Genomic DNA, 13,192 nt, shown 5'->3' on the forward strand with positions numbered 1-13,192 from the left:
TAGTGGTGAAATTCTTACTAGCAGATTCTGTCTCTCTGAACATAGTCTCCGTTCTGCTCAGTGTTAGGTTTCTGGAAATTGCAGTTCAGTTATCAGTTTTATACTTACAAAAAACTCTTGAAAAAGTTCCTGTGCTTCTTCATGACATATACAGCTATGTTAACATATACTGTCCATTAGGGGGGAGAAACAGACTGGGATCTCTACACAGATACAGAAATAAATAATTAAAAGTCTGGTCATGTGGAGCAGGGTTAAGTTTTGTTTTGTTTTGTTTTGTTTTCATTGTTGTTTTTTTTTCTTCTTTTCTTATCTAAGTAAATTTGACATTCAAAAAAAAAATACAGCTAAGTATTTAGGAAAAAAATATGAGATGCACATGTTGTGTGAAGTGCTCCTTTAAAGTATAGATCATGATCTTTACATTTGATAGTCTACTACATGCTGTCCACATATTTCATGCAATGCAATTGAAGTTATAACTATGGGACATGTGGTGATGATGTAAAAGTTGGTAGAAAGGGAGCATTTCTATCCAAGAGGGGGCATGTCAGCTGGCTTGGCAGACGTTGCTCTGTCTAGTCCGGCTCGAGGCTGTCCATACACAAAGTGTGACGGTAGTGTAAGGCATCTGGGCGCACACTTAATACAATCCACACTGTCACACAACTTGTATTGGCCCGCTGTAAGCTGCACAATGTCAAATCATCTTTCCAGTACTATATCCATGAGGGTGAACAAATATGGAGATATTATTTTCCCATCATAGCTTAACCAATCAAATGACAAGTGGATACGGCTCATGGAATCCGTTTCTTCTTGTTATGGTGGACTGTGGCACTGAATAAACAGAAGCCTGTTTTCTCAATTGTAACAGGTAACATAGATGAGTAGGCAACTTTCAGCACTCCAGATGGTGTGAACTACATCTCCCACAATGCTCTTACAGCCATAATGCAGGTAAAGCATCTGGAGTGCCGAAGGTTGCCTATCCCCTGATCTACAGTTTATCTTCAGTATGTAACAAATGAATAGATATGTAAAAGGTTTAAAAGTTTTAATAGGACCTTGGAAGTAATGTGTAAGGTATTTGTGAATTCATAGGAGAGAAAGTGGAGGAAACAATTATATTGAATGCCTGTAAATATTCCAAGAGTCAGCAGATTTCCATTCAGTTAATGTATTAGATAAAGGGGTGCTGTAAAATGTATAACTCCCTTCTGATGTAATTAATATCAAACAATAGCAACTAACACAGAAATAAATATATCTACTTTTGCCATAATCAGGATATAAAACAAATATTGCTAGTACTTTAAAATAAAACCAATATTACAACAAACAATAAATCATATAGATAATATAAAATAAAAAAAGTATAATTCAGGGTACATCGGTAATGCCATCCTGAGGGCAAATATAAACCTATATATGTTCTTAAAGGGACACTCCAGGCACCCAGGCCACTTCTGCCCATTGGAGTGGTCTGGGTGCCAACTCCCACTACCCTTAACCCTGCAACTGTAATTATTGCAGTTTTCATAAACTGCAATAATTACCTTGCAGGGTTAACTCCTCCTCTAATGGCTGTCTACTTGACAGCCACTAGAGGGCACTTCCTGCTTCTTAGCACAGGTTTTCTGTGCTAGAGCGTCGCTGGACGTCCTCACGCTGTGTGAGGACCTCCAGCGTCGCTCAATTCCCCATAGGAAAGCATTGAAAAGCATGCACATTACGTCTCCTCAGCCGGCGGGCGGGGTCAGTCTCCACTCTCAGGTAATTCACTGAAGGGGTTTTCACCATTCAGCAACCGGGGATGGGAGGTGGGAGTGAGAGGGGACATGCAGTGCCAGGAAAACTGATTGTTTTCCTGGCACTAGAGAGTCCCTTTAAAAATAGAAATCAAGCTGTGTGGACGTACGTGAGAGGAGCTTAGTATAATCATATAATATATAACCTATTTTTAGTCCACTGGGACTAATTGCAGAATCAAGACTGCTAGAATCCTTAAAGTGAAAGTCTAGTCTGAGAGAAAATGCGGGAGAGGCAGCCACTCTCTTGTATTATTACTCTTGCTATTTCTCTTTAATGGAGACATGCAGCACCATGGCAAAGCATCCAGCCCACTGCATGTTAGAAAACATTGCTGTTCACACCATGGTCCCATAGACTCTTATTTCATTCACATTCAGATCAGGGAGGTAAATGCAGAATCTGCTTACTTACTGGATCTAGGGCTCTGGTAGATCCTAAGGGCTACCAAAGAGGTAACTCAGGCTGATGTGCCTGGTTGAACTGTCTTTAAATACTGCATTTAAGATTGTGAAGGAAATATTGTTACCTTACCAAATGCCTGTCAGTACAAAAATAAAGAATGAAAAATAAAAATTTCTGGACTGCCAAATTTTACAGAGAGTTTATAAAATGGACGTTCTTTTTTTCTGAACGGGTATTAAATTGCACCTTTTTTTTTAGCTACTGTTTTCTTTCTTGCATTTATTTTATAAAATGAGATTGTAGAGCTTTCTTTTTTTTTTTTTTTTTTTTTACAAAAATGCAATAATAGGGAATATATGAAAATGTGATTGTAGAAGAAATAGCTTAACAATGCAACAGAAGTCCATTTGAGGTTTCTTTCTGAACTGTTGTTTGTGATATCAATGAGCCATGAAAATAAAATCACAAAGATCACATAAAATAATACAATTGGTAACTAATTTCCTTCAAGCTAAACATGAATTGAAAACTCTTAAAAGGTTAAAATTTGAGCATGTGTATATCTATACATATATAAATAATTATGTCTAGCAGTAATGGCATGAATGAAGAAAGATCCACAGTGAGTGCTATTATTACCACTGGTTATTAGCCTTCTTCTGAATGTAGGGAAAGATAATCCTGAAATGGAATTCCTATAGATGTAAAAAGTCCAAGGGTTTTTCTTATATGTTCAAAAATCTTTTGAACAAACCAGACTATTGCTATTAATGTTAAAGACATTATAAAATGTGGGTCCCAATTGTCACATTAGTCTGCAGTCCATAGATATATACAAATCGCACACATAGACTCATGGCAAGAAGAACGACAATTTTATTTATTTATAAGAATTTTATTTATAAAATATTTTACCAGGAAAGATACATTGAGATTTCTCTTGTTTTCAAGTATGTCCTGGGTTTGACAATAAAATGAAAGAATTTCTAATTTGTGTTTAACTTGAAGGAAGTAAATTACAGTATTATGCTGTGGGAGCTTTGTTTTCAAGGCTCATTAATACTGCAATATGAATCCAATCAACTCAACAAGAGAATAGCTAAAACGCCTAGTTACATAGCCAAGGAAAATGCTACCCAAAAATATAGACATGACCTCACAATGTGAGAAAGCTTATTGCAAATACCATTTCTCTTGTGTCACCATTGATTTTATTAGTAGGATTTTGTACGAATGGAAGCTTTTAACTGCGTGTTTTGGACTGTGCTTAGCTAAATTAGTGCCAGATAAGAGGATCACCCAATGCTCTACCTAAGCCAGAAGCTGTTACTCAGTGATGTACTTATGAAGGTATAGAAAAAGCATGTTTACAAAAAAAAAAATGTATGGGTGTTCAAATTTACTGTTATAAGTTATCATAATAGTTTATACAGTTGGTTTGATAAAATGACAGTTAAAGTATTTGTCACCCACCCTCCAAAACGAGAGATTCTTCATAAAATGCTCACATTTACTGTGTTGTAATTTCATTGAAATTCCAACCCAGTCAAAAGATATACAGAGACAAAAGGGGGAATAAAAGGCGTACCTTATATCAAGCTTGTCACTTCCCCCTGTCTTCACCAGTGACAGCTGTAGGGGAAAATGGTCTTTCTATGGAGTGTCTCAAAGAATTCTTCATACATGTCAATGATGGACTCTACCTAGCTTCCCCTGCATCTTTGCCACCGGACCACCAGCGGCAATGTCACTGTTGTTTTGTTTTTTGTTTTGTTTTTTTTCCAAATTATGTAAAGACTCCAGGTGGTGATAGTGCCACTTTAACAATAGCAAGTTGCTCTGAAAGAGATTCATATTTCAGCAGTAAATGTTTACAACACTGCTGAAGAAAGACAGTCTTCTCTAGAACACAGATGGTTCATCTTGTTAGGGAAAAATCTTGCATCAAAGCACACACAGTGATGAGAGTTTGGCTTAATCCTTTTGCCCCGCGTTTTAAAGGATGTGAATTTTTGCTCAGTGCACAATTTAACCTTTTCTAAGATAAATCTTTCTTTGCTAATAGATTAGCAGAACATGAAACGACAATCTGTATTTGTGTTTTGCAATGGACTGTGTAAATGTGCTTTTCGTAGCTGCATTGATAAATAATGTTTTTTTTTGTTTTTTTTAATTCTTTATTTATTCCAGTACAAGACATCACAAGCAATACACGTACAATAATACAGGGTACATAATCAACAAGCGAGCATGCTGAAAACATTGCATGTAATGACAGCACAAGGATTAAGCTGGTGTGAACTCCCTTAGTTCGTGATCATAGACTACCATTGACATGCTTATCCTCATTTACCACGTATATCACATCTCTCTGGGCGCTTGGACGTCCCGCCTGGTGTTTAACAATATATAAAACAATAGTCAGATAACATGTAAGTAAGGAAGGCCGCACGCTCATCGCAGATATAAGGAAAAGAGCAGTACGCCAGAGCTTGGTACTCCAGTGAACTACCCCTCCCAAGATTCTATCGGCATACAGTAATGTTTCCGTTGTGCGCGGCCTATCCGATAAAATAATGATCCGAGATACAGGAAAAGAGAAATAGAATTAGAGGTAGCGCCCCGATAGGCCGAGGCGATAAATAATGTTTTTAATGGCAAATAAAATATGCAATTTTAATTCTTGATTATGGACAGGAACAAAAAACTAATTTCAATTAAAAGAATAATTCTTTAAAAACTGAAAATCGAATTTAAAATTAATTAAATATATTTATTAATATGTAATATTTTGCTATTCTTTGCTTCTCATAAATGCAGTTTTCTTCATGTAGGGGACACATTTTGCCACATGTGCTAGTCCTTTATTTGTTCCAATTCCCGCAAAGCTATATTTCATCTCTTAGTGCTCACATTATTGCCACATTCTCCAAATTTCCATATTTTTCCTTAGATATAGTCATATATATTAACCCTTCCATATGTTTTCATGATTTCCCAGATTTGTTGGGAGACCTGCAGGGAGATGCATCTACTTGAGTGCTGCACATCCAGAGACATTAACTTACCTGTCTCTTTGTCTGCACTTGAGATCCTTAGTGGCTCAGGTGATTGAACATTTGTTCATGATTTATGCTGCCCCCTCTATTGATCATGAAAGAACTGCCCTTCTGTAAACTGGACATATTTCACACTCAAAATCTGCCGTAAACAGATTTAATTTATACATAATGCTGAACTTTAAAATTACATTTTAACACTCATGTATACACATACCTAGTATTCAGCTGACTAAATTAGAGAAATTATATTTGTAGAATGTAAAGAATTCAAAGGAAGCACACTACAGATTTTACTTTGTAACCATAGGGCTGTAGTGGTTATTGTGCCAGGATTGTTCTTTGAAATAATATACTGGAAAAAATATACTAGAGACTAGGTTCTGGATCTGCCCCTATACCTGCCTGTGCCCCAATGTGCTTATCTCCTTCCAGAAAACTCTGGTTAGTGAGCAGGTCCTTGGTTTGGTTACATAAAGAGAGACGCAGCTGGTCTGAGTGACCTTGTTTTAGCATTAACCTGTTTTAATTTTTGTATCTGAGTTTATATATTGTGGCATAACTACCATTCTCATTGACAACTTGTCCTGGGATCTGCATAAACATAGTCTTTTCATAAGTGAAAAGCATTTCACATGCAGATATAAGTTTCAAAGCCTTGGTCTGTTGAAAATAGTTAGCAGCAAGAAACAATAAAAAAAAAAAAAACTTGACTTACTAAACAAAAAAAAACAAAAAACAGAAGCTTGATGGCTGGTCCACTTAATAACCTGCAAACTCAAAACAGAAGTTGCAGCTCATCAACATGCTCATCTCCCTCACTTGAGACACTTCTGTACTTCTAAACAACAAATATGGCAACAACAAAAAAATCTAAATCTTTCAATCTTTGTCCATCACTTTTCATAAATGGAGTACCCTAATTTGTCAGTATTTTTAGGGGTACCCCAATCCTGTTTAAAATGAACATTAATCCTTTAGGAATGGATTTTGCTGATGTTGTACATGTGGATTGTACCTTTAAAAAACTAGTTGCGTAATGTAGACTTTACAAGAGGCCATATGAAATCCATCACAATACATTTAAAGGGACACTATAGTCACCTGAACAACTTCAGCTTAATGAGGTTGTTCAGGTGAGAACTAAAGCTCCCTGCAGCCTTTCTCGTGTAAACACTGTATTTTCTGAGAAAATACAGTGTTTACATTGAAAGCTAGGAACACCTCCAGTTGCAGTCATTCAGAGTGAACCAGAGGGACTTCTGAGTTGATGATGGCATAATATGCCTCCATCCACTCAGATCTGCTGTGTAAGAGCATCCTGTGATTCAGTATCTCCTCCCACTGCATGCAAACACTGAACTTTCCTCATAGAGATTCATTGATTCAATTCATCTCTATGAGGAGATGCTGATTGGCCAGGGCTGTGTTTGAATCATTCTGGCTCTGCCCCTGATCTGCCTCCTTGTCAGTCTCAGCCAATCCTATGGGGAAGCACTGTGATTGGATCAGGCTATCACATGTTAGCAGACTGCTTGTTTTTCCTGAGTCTCAGCATGCAGATTTACAGCTTCTGGCTTGAATACAGTAAGATTTTTACTATATTTATGGAGGCATGAGGGGCCCAGGGGGGCTACATGGCCATGTTAACACTATAGGATTAGGAATACATGTAGTTGCACTAGTGACTATAGTGTCCCTTTAAGTGAAATTTCAATGACTGGTAAAAACACTAAGAAATTATGGTGGACTTAAAATTGAGTATTTCTTTAGCATTCAGGGCATGAAGAACATAAATTTGTTATTTCTGTAAAAACAACCAACCAATAAAACCTTCAGGGAATTATATTTGTTTTGGTTTTATCACCTCTTGCCTCTCACAAATAAAAATTAGACCTGCACTCTTACAGTTATTTAGAAGATTGCCTTCTAAATAAATTAATTCTATGTTTTATTCTCTCTAAATAAATTAATTCTATGTTTTATTCTCTCTAAATAAATTCATTCTATGTTTTATTCTCTGCTACTCGGAATATACCTACATATCTGCACACGTCCCTATTGCCACTGCTAGTTCCTGCCTTGGGCATATAACTAGTCCATTCCCTTGTTGGTGAAAGCATACAAATGTTTACCTTCAGAGTTAAATTATAGCAAAACCTGGACATCATCCAGCATATTAAGCAAGGTCATTTGTCTTAAGCTTTAATATGTATGCAAGTTTAGGTTCTTGGAGTATCCTATTCATACAATATGCATATATTTTGTTTGCTCTAGTAATTAATGTAAAAAAAAATTTTCTTTGCCAGTTCTACATTAACGTCTTCTCTCAAGGCACAGGTTAATTAACAGAATTTTTCCATTTCCATTAATTGATTTGGTCATAACTGAAAAAGGGCCAAAAATATAGAATGCAATCCTTTTTAATATTAAATTAGGAAATTACCGGTACATGAAATAAAATGACATGTAAAACTCTCTTATATATTTATTTTGTACCTAAAAGTATTATGACGGGTAATATTATTATTATTAATATTATTATTATTATTGCTATTTATATGGCGCCAACAAATTCTGTAGCGCATTAAAATATTAGGAGAGGGGGGATAATATACTAATAGTTCAACCAGATTATTACCGTATATACTCAAGTATAAGCCGAGTTTTTCAGCACATTTTTTGTGCTGAAAAACCCCAACTCGGCTTATACTCGAGTCACTGTCTGTATTATGGCAATTTACATTGCCATAATACAGACTGGGGGCTGGCAGCGAGCGCTTACCTCTCCTGCAGCTCCTGTCAGCTCCGCGGCGGTCCGTTCAGCACCTCTGCCAGCTCCCAGTGTAAGTCTTCCGTGCTGAACGGACCGGCGCGGAGGAGAAGGGAGCTGCAGGAGAGGTAAGTGCTCTCTGACAGCCCCCTTACCCCCCCACTGAACTGCCAATGCCACTGGACCACCAGGGAAGGAGAGCCCCCCTCCCTGCCATGTATCAAGCAGGGAGGGGGGACGGAAAAAAATTAAATATAAATAATAAAATATGAATAATAAAAAAAAAATAATAATAAAATATATTAAAAAAAAAACATTTAAATTATGATAATTAAAAAAAAATAATAAAAATGCCCACCCCCCACCAAGGTTCTGCATCACACTCTGCATCACACACACTGCATTCATACACACTACACACTGCATTTATACACACACGCACGCACGCACGCACACACTGCACTCATACACACACACACTGCACTCATACACACACACTGCATTCATTATATACACACACTGTAAATAAATAATCAATTAATATAATTTTTTTAGGATCTCATTTTATTTCGAAATTTACCAGTAGCTGCTGCATTTCCCACCCTAGTCTTATACTTGAGTCAATAAGTTTTCCCAGTTTTTTGGGGTAAAATTAGGGGCCTCGGCTTATATTCGGGTCGGCTTATACTCGAGTATATACGGTATATTGAATTTAGCAGGCAAGAGGGCATACTTTGCTCCTGGATTACATTAAACGTGTGCTTTTGTTTTATTTTGGTTTTTATGCAGTACCATAAACTATATCTACTGATTTCTGAGCTAAAACAGCAGTACATTTACTGACATGTTTATCCCCCTTAAGAATCAAGGCTTTTTTGAGAACAGAGACATGTTGGTGTTTTTGCCATGCATTAATGGCATCATTTCCCCATTTCTGATAAAATATATATCTATATATATATATATTTATATATATATATATATATATATAAGATATATAGATATTGATCTATATATATATATATAGAGAGAGAGAGAGAAAGATTGAGATATATATTTTATGTAATTTTTTTCTTGATTATATATAATTTTTAAGCGTGAAATAGTGCTTTCCTTTGATACCCTACATATATACATATATTAAATAGCAAGAAAATATATATATTTTTTTTAAGCATTTTTTTTTCTCGGTTTTGCATTCAATAATTTGTACACACCAAGTGCAAATAAAGAAAACAAACTCATAATAGATTCACCAATTAGTCCTGATTGTTAAAATGCCCTATATGTGTATAACGAAAGATACATGATGGTGCCATATTTTTTTTTTTTTTTTTAATCTGCAGCTTGGAGGCAATTATTGAAATACCTAGGCTGATTTAGATCACTCAGCTGTGGTATTTAAAGGGCTATGAGCAGAGCTCACATTGAGTGCTGCTCATTGCTTAACTGTAAGTCTGGGGCTACCAACTGGAGTTCCAACTGACAGAGAAGCCTCCCAGGAATTGAAAGCTATCTTGATGTTCTTGGTGCCAGCAGAGATGTATCCCTTTCTCGTACCTTTACTCCATGTCGGCATTCTATGCCGTCACAGGGCATTATACAATGGGTGTCTTGTGGTCTTTAAGTGGTTAATGAATTAGGGTTTGTCTTTAATGTTTTACGTTAAACATTAGATATGAGATTAAAATTGTCTAAAATGTCTCTGATATACAAATTGATCTATTGGGATTTTTTTTTAATACCGTATTTATCGGCGTATAACACGCCCCGGCGTATAACACGCACCTCATTTTAAGAAGGAAATTTCCCCCCCTCCCATAGTGTTCCCCCCTCCCATAGTATTTTCCCCCCTCATCCCATAGTGTTTCTCCCCCCTCCCATAGTGTCCCCCCCTCCCCTTGTCCCATAATTACTTACCTGTCTTGAAGCGTGGGCCGGCTTCACAGCGCGCACCGTGGTACAGGAACTTAAATTTCAGGTTCCGGTTTCCGGCGGGACTGAAAGGAAGTGTGCACACTGAGTGTGCACTTCCTTTCAGTCCCGCCGGAAACCAGAACCTGAAATTGAAGTTCCAGTACCGCGGTGCGCGCTGAACACCGGCCCACTCTTCAAGACAGGTAAGTAAACCTTCACATTCGCTCCATAAGACGCATAGACATTTCCCCTCACTTTTGAGGGGGGAAAAGTGCGTCTTATGGAGTGAAAAATATGTATATCGGCGTATAACACGCACACATAATTTGCCCCCTATTTTCAGGGAGAAAAAGTGCGTGTTATACGCCAATAAATACGGTAGTTTGTTGTACATATTTGTTCTCTGGACTGAATTTTCAAGCCTGTTCCTGTCAGTATATATACAGTATAACAATGTATATGCCGTTCAGCTCATAGTTTTGGTTTTGTATTCAATCACTGAATTTCAAATGGCTGCTCATAAAATGTGCACTCATAATATAGATTACCTAGTTTACCAACATTAAGTCAACCTAACATCTTACAGCTATACAAAGCAGTGCAAATTTGGGATTTACAATGAGAGCCTTGAATAAAGCATGTTGACACCATTATCATTTAATTACTTTACTTTATCTTTAAAGACCACATTTTAACAGAGATAATCCTACATATTTAGCATTTTACAGAACTGTTATTACTACATTAGCATGACATTCGATACAAAGTCTTCTGAGTTGTTGATGGTAGATTGCAATCATTGGTCATTTATCTATTAAAAAAAAAAAAAAAACAGTTGGCCACACTTTAAAACCAAAATAATAATCGTCTATAAAACCATATATACATGATAACGTATAAGTTATATTTTCCAGTTTATGATATATTATTAGGACATATCTTGATTATTTTGGTTTAGTTGGCCATGGGGCACCCAGAGGTCTTACTTTTTCCTAAGGTATCCCAGTTTATGAATGGGTATTCTTTCCAATAAAATTAGGTTGATATTTAAGGTTTACCTGTCTTTTAAATAAAATGGTACACAAATAACTATTTTTAACCAATTTTCAATGTATAAATATCTGATTTCATATGAAAATAATATGTTGGAAAGGTATTCACCGCAGATAACTAATTTACTGCATGTTTTTTTTCTGATTCTGTTGTTTTTGTTTGTATGCGTGTGTGTGCAGTTAAACCTACAAAAGTAAAAATACACTATGAAAAAAAAAATATTCATTTTATTCCAGCTCATGGAAATCCGACAGCCTCCATCAGAAAATGCTTTAAGATAAACCTTGAAAGGAGACTGTTCAATCTGTGACCCAACGTGATTCTTGATTTGACAGTCTAAGTGTCTCTGCTCATTTTCAATCTTTTGTTTTTGTCCATGCAATAGCTCCACTATAAATTGGAAGGGCTTAAAGATGAACTCAGGAGGAATAGAGGCTGCGAAACAAGAGTAACTATTACTGAACAAAGGAGCTGCTTCCATTCGCAAAAAAAAGCTTTGCGCTATGAGTTTGAGCTCCTTACTATATTTCGTGAAGATTTCTGACTTTCATTTTACTTCCTTAGCGCTGTCTTTCCACTAACATTTTTCTCTTATTAGCTCTTCTCTTGTGTCCTTTGGATATCTGTTCTTTTTCCACACTAGTTCTTTACTAGTCTACTTGTTTATTTGTAGGAATTTTATGTTTTTTTATAGTTTCATTTCACAGTTCTGAAGCACTCCTACTCCCTTTTACCATATGGATCTGTCAAACCATAACAATTCATCATTAGTAGAAAAACTATAGTTCTATGGGTCTTTCTTTTTTCCATTACCGATGATTTGTTGTATCATTTCATTCTGCATCATTTACCTTTTTTTTTTTTTGGTTCAGGTTTTGTCTTTTTAATTAAAAAAGAAGTGTTTATATACCACATTTTTGGAAATACCTGCCCATATTCCTAAATTAGACAAATAAGCAATTTTTTCAACACATGCTATTATATACATTTTAAGTATAAAAAGCAATACTCAATACTTACTAAAAAAAAAAAAAAAAAAAACTATTTAAGAGGAGACGGATACCATATTTATATTTTAAGCCATTGCATATGGTGTTGAAATCGTAATATTTTTTGCTTCTGGGGTAAACACATTCGCTATTGCCAATAGCTGGTCCCGAGTTACCACTGCACATTTTTTTAATTTTATTTTTTTTAATCTGCAATACAATAAAATTCTGAAGTTTATTCATAATTAAAAATATACATTTTTCCTCTTTAATGAACCATCTTTATTGTGAATTCCATGTAAAACAATGTTTTCCCTTTTTTATTTTCTTTTTTATTATTACAGTTAAACATATACAGATAAACATCCCTGCTGCCAAAGGAAAGAGAGCTGGTATTTTTTTATCCTCTTCAATACCAATTTGGCTGGATCTTCTGACATTAGTTTCACTTGTGTATGACTAATTTATTTTTTTTCCATTTCAGATAACAACCTTAGGGCTCCAGTTTGCTTTATTTAATTCTGGCCACATATAAAGCACATTTGTTATTTTTTTAAATCATGCTCCTGGGTCCAGCTAAAGGGTTTAGCTAAAATATTTTTGTCTTCAATAACATGAATTATGTTTTTCCAATTTATTATACTAATTACAGTGGGATGCAATAGGTGAGCGCCATAGCACTCTAATGGCATTGAGGAAGAGTAAGGAATACTTACTGGCCCCCATATTGTTTATCAGCTGTGAGCAGTTTTGTATGTTTGATATATTTTTTTTTTTGGTTTTTAATTGCCAAAATGGTGATTAAATTAATTAAAGTAGTTATTTAATGGAAGTTTGGCCTTTAACAAATGGGCTTTGAGTTCATGTTCATTACTATCTTTAATATCTTTAATAATCTTAATCAAATTGTATAAGCAAATCTGAACCAAAACAAGAAAACCTCATTTTAAAATAATAATCCTTTATCTGCTATTTTATTTTCTGATTTTTATTTATTTTGTTTTTTCTTTTTAATTTTGAACATCGTTTTCCAGGAAGGACAGTCATCACAAACTCCCATTAGTTGCAACATTACTGTCATGAATTGTTCCATTACAGCAAGTAGGCTGTGTTGCTTGATAGAATTCAATCTGTTGTGTGGATGTATATAAATGCAATTTATGGACACGCTTTTGTATTGAATG

The 13,192-nt window shown here is 35.6% G+C and overlaps 1 protein-coding gene across 26 annotated transcripts in view; it reads left to right on the plus strand.

Moving 5' to 3' along the window:
* The window catches only part of GPHN (gephyrin), a 417,472-nt gene that overhangs the window by 353,862 nt on the left and 50,418 nt on the right, over positions 1 to 13,192 (plus strand). For 15 of the 26 annotated variants that reach the window (XM_063439077.1, XM_063439078.1, XM_063439081.1 and 12 more), the window contains one exon: positions 11,405 to 11,467. The exons of the other annotated variants lie outside the window; for them this stretch is intronic. In XM_063439077.1, coding sequence (XP_063295147.1) covers positions 11,405 to 11,467 — 63 coding nt within the window. The remainder of the gene's footprint in view (positions 1 to 11,404; positions 11,468 to 13,192) is intronic. 26 annotated transcript variants of the gene reach the window in all.

This window comes from Pelobates fuscus, chromosome 13, assembly GCF_036172605.1.
Source record: "Pelobates fuscus isolate aPelFus1 chromosome 13, aPelFus1.pri, whole genome shotgun sequence".
Classification (NCBI taxonomy): Eukaryota; Metazoa; Chordata; class Amphibia; order Anura; family Pelobatidae; genus Pelobates; species Pelobates fuscus.